The 9514-nt window shown below is 39.2% G+C and overlaps 1 protein-coding gene across 2 annotated transcripts in view; it reads left to right on the forward strand.

The window, feature by feature from the left end:
• Window positions 1-465, forward strand: part of LOC124612312 (clavesin-1-like) — a 51598-nt gene extending 51133 nt beyond the window's left edge. The window contains exon 7 of one of the 2 annotated variants that reach the window (XM_047140435.1): window positions 205-465. In XM_047140435.1, coding sequence (XP_046996391.1) covers window positions 205-347 — 143 coding nt within the window. In that variant the 3' untranslated portion in view covers window positions 348-465. The remainder of the gene's footprint in view (window positions 1-204) is intronic. The other variant, XM_047140436.1, reaches the window with a different exon arrangement.
• The last annotated feature ends 9049 nt before the right edge of the window (window positions 466-9514 follow it).

Consider the following 9514-nt stretch of genomic DNA (forward strand, 5'->3'; position numbering starts at 1 on the left):
CAAAAACTGCTTTGCACAATTTATCCAGCATTAGTCACAGTTACGGAAGAAATTGCTTGTTTCCTCGAGCAGATACGAACAGTACTGCGTAACGACTTTGATAATAACAATGTCTCAAATTATTCCTTACGTACATACAGGAAAACTACTGGAAACCAGAGTGCTTGCGTAAGTTTGAATGCTAAACTGTTCCCTGTGTTTCAGACGTTGTTACGAAGACGACCAACCGTGAGTGGCTTCTGGAAAGGGACAAGTACATGTCAGACGAGAGCAAACGCCCCGCCGAAAACCACAATGGCGACATCTACGGCATCGCAGGATCGTTTAAAAAATTGTCCGTGGACTGAAACACAACTCTTCTTTTCAAGATATAGAGAAACGACATTTTTTTGCACCTGTACATATTGTACAGGATTACCTGTAGCCAACAATCTGAAATAAACCGTTATCTACTAAATCTCTTAATACTAGTTTCATTTTATTATTTTTTAGTTTACTCTTTTTTTAACATATTGTTTGTGTCAATACAACGGCTTATCACTAAGTTAATCATCTTCTTCGAGACTACAACGAACTTTTCTACAGGTGTTCAGCACAACTGCCTTTCTGGAGTTGCCAACAGTTTGAAGGATACAGTTTTAGTTTCTGTAGACCTTCACGTTGTGTTTTGGCGTAGTGCTAAAGTCCGATATTACCTCCAGGACTGTGTGTATAGACTTGTGCATACATATGCTTGTATCATTCTTCCTTTTTCATGTACAACGGTACAGTAAAACAGTGTGAAATTGTCTGATTTACCAAATGCGAGGCAACAGTATTTTCACTTTTATTTTCGCGCTTCTCTCTTTTCCAGTATGACAGTTCTGAATGAACTACTGTAGGGGTGGACAAAACTTTGGAAACACCGAACACACACCGCCTTACCGCGGCTAGTACGATGTGGGAAACCCATTGGCCTTCAAAGCAGCTTCCAGTCGTCTTTGAAAGGATAGAATCAGCTCCTCTATGGTTTTCAAGACAATCCTGTACCAATCTTCCTGGAAAGTATTGACAAATTCGGGTAACTATGATGGAGGTGGAGGTCGACCACGCAGATTTCTCCTCACAGCCGAACATAAACGCATAATAATGTTGAGAACTGGTGGCTGTGGCAGCACGGAATGAAGCAATAACTCATCCTTATGCTCACTAAACCAGTCCTGGACGACATGAGCTGAGTGCACAGGTGTACTGTCGTCTTGGAATGCAGCTTCGCCATTTATGAGCAAACATTGTGCCATGGGATTGGAGTGATCACCAAAACTGGTCAAATAATCCATGAGAATTGTGTACCCTCGCTGAGTAACCATGTGGCTCATGGAATACCATTATATGGCCAGTCGCATCATCACCGAACCTGCACTATGTTTCATTCTTAGGACGTAAACTTGGTCAGAATTTGGAAACATGTGAAATAATAATCATCCCAACAAATGACTTTCTTCCATTGCACCATATTCGAAGTTCTATGTTGCACTTCCAAACACTACTTCAGTCGATATAACGATATTCATTTGATCATCAAAATGAAATTAAATCCTCTTAACGTGTATATTAGACATGCGGCATATCGTAATATAGTGGACGAATCATATAAAACATGCACACAGTATGCGGACTGCCGTTACGACGACATGTGGCCGTTCAGTATCATATTAGTTAATAATTAAAAATTAACAGCACTGTAACGCTTGTGAAAATCTGTGCACTTAAAGTGTACAATTGCACGTTGGTGGTTTACAAGGTAACACTCGTGGATCTTAAGCTATAAAAAAATAAAAACACTTCAACTCTGAAGCTGTAAAAAAACACGCTTGCTTTCATGGACTCTGCTCCCACTCCTTCAGATAAATCACACTCAGATGAAGCCAGAACTCCACCGGGCAAGAGAAATTTAATATGAGTCTGAAATCAAGAGAATGGTCATAGACATTAATACTTACGATCCCTCTGTATAGGGATGTACATTAAATTTGAGTATTTTGAGAAGTACTCTTGCCGAATCACAACAAAAATTCTGAATGTTTATTGAGAAAGGTCTGCAAGCATCGTGAAACTAAATGATCGGGACAATGAACTATATGAAGCCCGACGTAGCAGACACTCTGGTATTAAAATGCAACTGTTGATACGGCAACAGTTTTCAGAGACAATACAGCACATGTAGGCCAACTGCAAAGGAACGTCATGAGCATTGTTATTGTTGTTGCTGTGGTCTTCAGTCCTGAGACTGGTTTGATGCAGCTCTCCATGCTACTCTATCCTGTGCAAGCCTCTTCATCTCCCAGTACCTACAGCAGCCTATATCCCTCTCAATCTGCTTAGTGTATTCATCTCTTGGTCTCTTCCTACGATTTTTACCCTTCACGCTGTCCTCCAATACTAAATTCGTGATCCCTTGATGCATCAGAACATGTCCTACCAACCGATCCCTTCTTCTAGTCAAGTTGTGCTACAAACTCTTCTTCTCCCCGATTCTATTCAAAACGTCCTCATTAGTTATGTGATCTACCCATCTAAACTTAAGCATTCTTCTGTAGCACCACATTTCGAAAGCTTCTATTCTGTTCTTGTCTAAACTATTTATCGTCCATGTTTCGCTTTCATACATGGCTACACTCCGTACAAATACTTTCAGAGACGACTTCCTGACACTTAAATCAATACTCGATGTTAACAAACTTCTCTTCATCAGAAACGCTTTCCTTGCTATTGCCAGTCTACATGTTATATCTTGTCTACTTCGACCATCATTAGTTATTTTGCTCCCCAAATAGTAAAACTCCTTTACTACTTTAAGTGTCTCATTTCCTAATCTAATCCCCTCAGCATCACCATACTTAATTCGACTACATTCCATTATCCACGTTTTGCTTTTGTTAATGTTCATCTTATATCCTCCTTTGAAGACACTGTCCATTCCGTTCAACTGCTCTTCCAAGTCCTTTGCTGTCTCTGACAGAATTACAATGTCATCGGCGAACCTCGAAGTTTTTATTTCTTATTTATGGATTTTAATACCTACTCCGAACTTTTCTTTTGTTTCCTTTACTGCTTGCTCAATATACAGATCGAATATCATCGGGGATAGGCTACAAACCTGTCTCACTCCCTTCCCAACCACTTCTTCCCTTTCATGTCCTTCGACTCTTATAACTGCCAGCTGCTTTCTGTACAGATTGTTAATAGCCTTTCGCTCCCTGTGTTTTACCCCTGCCACCTTCACAATTTGAAAGAGGGTATTCCAGTAAACATTGTCAAAAGCTTTCTCTAAGTCTACAAATGCTAAAAACGTAGGTTTGCCTTTCCTTAATCTTTCTTCTGAGATAAGTCGTAAGGTCAGTATTGCCTCACGTGTTCCAACATTTCTACGGAATCCAAACTGATCATCCCCGAGGTCGGCTTCTACCAGTTTTTACATTCGTCTGTAAAGAATTCGCGTTAGTATTTTGTAGCTGTGACTTATTAAACTGATAGTTCGGTAATTTTCACATCTGTCGACACCTGCTTTCTTTGGGATTGGAATTATTATATTCTTCTTGAAGTCTGAGTGTATTTCGCCTGTTTCACACATCTTGCTCACCAGATAGTAGAGTTTTGTCAGGACTGGCTCTCCCAAGGGTGTCAGTAGTTCTAATGGAATGTTGCCTACTCCCGGGGCCTTGTTTCGGCTTTTGGTCTTTCAGTGCTCTGTCAGACTCTTGACGCAGTATCATATCTCCCATTTTATCTTCATCTACCTCCTCTTCTGTAGGGTAGAAAAACATGGACTGTGGAAAAACTGGAACAGAAAGGTACTGAAGCATTTGAGATGTGCAAAGATAGTGCTCAAGGAACGTCCACTAAAACAAGCCTGGCGATAAACAACCTTATTACAGACATGTACTTCGAAGCGTGCTGGAGACTGAGCAGTGACGTATATATAGGGTCCGAACAACATTAACGGATTATATTTCAGTAAACCTTATAGTGGTTAAAGAAGGTGACTATCGCTGCAGCACAATATTGTAATATTTAATTAGGAGACACCCACATGACCAGAATAATTTCTTGAGAGAACTTAGTACTTCAGAAATATTTCTTTTTATCTGTATCCTTATTGCGCATATTCTGCAGGAAATTAAGAAGCAATTGCACAGGTATTCCGCAAACGCAATGCTCTCACCTTGAACATGTATGTCTGTTGTGAAAACGGCGCACCATTAGTATGCAGATAATCTGCGTGAAAGTAGTCTGTGTGAAATAGTCTGCTTGGAATCTCGACAGTTGACCTCCTGTTGAGAGAAATACGTTTTCGCATTTGCAGTAGGTGTCTCCATTACATTGAATGATAACATTAGTTCATGTAGGTAGTGCTTCATTTTAGCTACAAGTATCAAAAAGGTATCTCACTGTCGCTTGAGAAGTAGACGGCGTTGCATGTTTTAGTGCCTGTTCATTTTCATGAGTAATTCCTTAACGGCAGTGATGGCGGCGACGAAGATTATCAGAACGGTGGAAAGGGGTGGGGGGGGTGAGGGGGGGGTGGGGAAGAGGCAGGCCTTTGTATAAAAGCACAAGACGGTAGCGGCTGATCCCTGTGTGGGAGGCTACAAAAGGCGCCTGTCCCACATGTTAGTGGCGGCCTCTCACTTATAATTCAAAGCTAAATGCTTCAATTTTTTATCACGGAAAGGTTCGACTACCTTTCCCTAAACTAAACTTTAACCTAAGGCATCGTGGCAAATTTCAAAAGGAAGGCCACTCCAGGAAGTAACCAACCTTCCATCACTATTCATGGTGGCCCAACTGGGCCTTTGGATTCTGGAGAGCCTAGAACATCATGCAAGGAATAGTCGGAGTTTCCTAGAACCTCTTCAAAGATAAGACCCAAGAAAAAACACCTAATGGGGTCTCTGAACATCAACACACTTATGAAAGATGGAAAACTAAAACACATAACTGACACACTCAATCAACGCAAGATACTTATATTAGCACTTCAAGAAACAAGGTATCTGGATGAAAATGCATTTGAGTCAGGTGGATACAGGAAAACCAGCTATTAAAAACTCCCATAATGGGACTTTATTAGGGACAGAATTTATGGCCAAGCAGCAACTTACGTAATCAATAACTAATTTTAGCTCCCCATCATAACGAATTTCATTCCTGACGTTCAAAGAATATTCAAATGTATGTGAAATCTCATGCGACTTAACTGCTAAGGTCATCAGTCCCTAAGCTTACGCACAACTTAATCTAAATTATCCTAAGGACAAACACACACACCCATGCCCGAGGGAGGACTCGAACCTCAGCTGGGACCAGCCATACAGTCCATGAGTGCAGCGCCTTACACGGCTCGGCTAATCCCGCACCTTGACGTTCAAGTCAGGCAACAAATGACATACAATTATAAATTTTGTGTTAGGAGAGGAGCCAACACCGTGTTACGAGTGGAGGCCGAAATGCACACGTTTTAGCACAAGCAGGCTAGCGTGAGGAGGGAAGAATTATACTGACGTGAGGTCTGGAAGATGACAAGGAATGAGAATTCAGAAAGCAGACGTAATTAGTATGATACTTAACTTTAACCGATTTATGATGAACGTCGCTCTTGACGGTACATGAGTCACAATATTATCTGCTCAGAATACATTCTTGAAGATAGTACTTATAGTAAGTACTTGCTAGGTCGTAGCAAATGACGTAACTGAAGGCTATGCTAAACTATCGTCTCTGCAAATGAGAGCGTATGTAGACAGTGAACCATTGCTAGGAAAGTCGGCTGTTCTACTCAGGCGAGTGCTAGGGAAACTCTCTAGACTAGACCTGCTGTGTGGCTTCGCTCGGTCTGCAATCACTGATAGTGGCGACACGCGGGTCCGACGTATACTAAACTTAAAGGCTACCACCTAGCAAGTGTGGTGTCTGGCGGTGACACCACAATAAATGCACATGCACCTACCAACCAACATAAAAGATTTTGAAAAAGTGGAAGATTTTTGGGAATTGCTAGAATACGGAACATCCAACTTACCAAGAGAACGTATCAAAATTTTAGTGGGCAACTTTAACGCACAAAATGGCAAAGAAATAAAATTTAAATCAGTAGTTGGAGGTTATCCAGCACATGAAAGAACCAACAGAAATGGGGAAGACTCATAGACTTTTGTAAACTATTTAACCTAAACTAATGTCGACTTTTTTCAGGAAACTTGCAAGAAAGGAAAAAAACGTGGGTACCACCTAATTCATATCAAGGTGAATATCACTTAGACCATGTGGCGATAACGAGTCGTACCTATAAGGAAATCTTTAATGTCAGAGTGAGGAAGACTCTAGACATAGACTCAGAACATTATCTGACTGAAATATAGACCATGTTTCAACTGAACAAACCTAAACTAAAACCAAAAATATTTTCAAGAGTAAACACTAAATTTATCATGCAAAATCCGGACAAATTCTGTGATATATTAAACACAAGAAAAATGGATGATTGGGAAGAAATTAAAGAAACAGTGCTTGAGTCAGTTAAAGCAATGGGACAGCCATGGAGAATGCCAAGATACATATGGTGGAACGAGCTGTGTGATGAAGCAATCGACAATCGACTAAAGTCATGGACAAAATGGAACAGTAGTAAGAAACAATAATCCTGGGAAGAGTTTAAAGAAGAAGGGAAAAAGATAGCAAAAATCGTCTGATCAGTGAAAAGAAAATATGACAATGACAGATTAGAAGAAATGGACTCAGACATTAAAAGGAACAACACTAGATACTTCTATAAGATTTTTAAAGACCTTTTAACAGGATTACAGCCACTGAGTTTACATTTTAAAGATAAAAAAGCAAAAATGGTTTTAAGCAATAAAGAGAACTGCCAAATTTTAGCTGGATACTTTGAAAATCTATTACATTTTGAAGAGACTGATGACAGATTACAATTTCAAAAACCACAACATAAAAATCCACTATAGGAACCACCTACAGTAGAAGAAACAGAAAAGATTATCAAAGTATGGAAGAAAAGCAAAGCACAAGGGGAGGATGGGATACTAGCTGAAATGTTCAACCTCGGGGGCTTATCCACATGCCAGAAAATTCACAAAGTAATTAATGACATTTGGACAAAAGGAATCATACCCAGTGACTGGAAACAAACAATGATTCATCCTCTCCATAAAAAAGGAGATAAAACCGACCACAACAACTACAGAGGTACATTCTTGTTACCAGTAACATACAAAATACTGTCTAAAGCACTTTCAAATAGAATAGAGGAACAAGCAGGATATAATGTGGGAGATTATTAAGCACTATTTAGAAAAGGTAGATCATGTGCTGAACAGAGTCTTAATTTCAAAATACAAAATAAAAGTACAGTTGTTACTTTCGTAGATTTCTAGAAGGCCTACCACTGAATTAACAGACAAACACTACTTTAGATACTTTATGAATCAGGGATAGACGAAAGCACCAGGAGCATTGCTGAGCAAACGCTCACAGATACTGCATTAAGGATTAAGTTTCAAGTCGAAATTTCTGAACCATTCAAAGTCAAAACAGTAGTTCGACTAGGAGATGGACTGCCCCAATTCTCTTTAACTTGGTTTTAAATAAAGTAGTAAAACATGGGAAAGCACATTAAAACAGTGCCACAAAGGCTATAAGCATGGGCCACGGAAAGAACAAATGTGAAGTGAAATGTTTAGCCATAACGGATGATTTCCTATTGATAAATGAAAACCGAACAGACGCAAAAGTTATGCTTGATCTGTTACATGTGTTTGCTGAAAAGACTGGACTAAAAATATCCTATGAAAAATCGAGTATATGGAACACTAACATAATATAGAAAAGTTTATGAAAACAAAGTATGGAAAAATTAAAGGGATTTATAAATTCAAATACCTTGGGGATTTGATCCAAGAAAATAGACTGGTTAACACAACAAATAAAGAAAGAATAAAAGAGTTAGAATTCGCTTATAAATTAACACAAAACTACTACAATAAGAAATCAATATTCATACAAGCGAAGATTAGACATTATGATTCAGTTATTAGGGCACAAGCAACATCTGGATCAGAGTGCCTAACATTGAATAAGAAAGGCGAATTAAGAGAACTAGGAAAAAGAGAGAGAGAGAGGGAAATACTAAGAAAAATTCAAGGTTCTGAGAAAAACAAGAAAAATAGGTGGATTAAAGGAGAAATGAAAATTTATACAAAAATACAGAAAACATCAGAGATACAATGAGGAAGAGACAATTGAAATTTTATGGACATTTAAAAAGAATGGAAGAAACACGGATTACAAAGAAAATTTTTAATTATGTTGTTAAACTGAAGAAAAGTGTGGGATGGGTAGAAACAGTAAATAAAGGTGCCATCACAATAGGTGCTACAGAAGAAATAATACGTGACAGGAATAGCTTCAAGCTACTAATGTTGTTGTTGTTGTGGTCTTCAGTCCTGAGACCGATTTGATGCAACTCTCCATGCTACTCTATCCTGTGCAAGCTTCTTCATCTCCCAGTACCTACTGCAACCTACATCCTTCTAAATCTGCTTAGTGTACTCATTTCTTGGTCTCCCCCTACGATTATTACCCTCCACGCTACCCTCCAATACTAAATTGGTGATCCCTTGATGCCTCAGAACATGTCCTACCAACCGATCCCTGCTTCTAGTCGTGCCACAAACTTCTCTTCTTCCCAATTCTATTCAATAATTCCTCATTAGTCATGTGATCTACCCATCTAATCTTCACCATTCTTCTGTAGCACCACATTTCGAAAGCTTATGTTCTCTTCTTGTCCAAACTTTTTACCGTCAATGTTTCACCTCCATACATGGCTACACTCCATACAAATACTTTCAGAAATGACTTCCTGACACTTACATCTATACTCGATGTTAACAAATTTCTCTTCTTCAGAAACGATTTCCTTGCCATTGCCAGTGTACATTTTATATCCTGTCTACTTCGACCATCATCAGTTATTTTGCTCCCCAAATAGCACAATTCCCTTACTACTTTAAGTGTCTCATTTCCTAATCTAATATCCTCAACATCACACGACTTAATTCGACTACATTTCATTATCCTCGTTTTGCTTTTGTTGATGTTCATCTGATATCCTCCCTTCAAGACACCATCCATTCCCTTCAACTGCTATTCCAAGTCCTTTGCTGTCTCTGACAGAATTACAATGTCATCGGCGAACCTCAAAGTTTTTATTTCTTCACCGTAAATTTTAATACCTACTCTGAATTTTTCTTTTGTTTCCTTTACTGCTTGCTCAATATACAGATTGAATAACATCGGGGAGAGGCTACAACCCTGTCTTACCCCCTTCCCAACCTCTGCTTCCCTTTCATCTCCCTCGACTCTTATAACTGCCATTTGGTTTCTGTACAAATTGTAAATAGCCTATCGCTCACTGTATTTTACCCCTGCCACCTTTAGAATTAGAAAGAGAGTA

Source organism: Schistocerca americana, chromosome 4 (genome assembly GCF_021461395.2).
Source record: "Schistocerca americana isolate TAMUIC-IGC-003095 chromosome 4, iqSchAmer2.1, whole genome shotgun sequence".
Classification (NCBI taxonomy): Eukaryota; Metazoa; Arthropoda; class Insecta; order Orthoptera; family Acrididae; genus Schistocerca; species Schistocerca americana.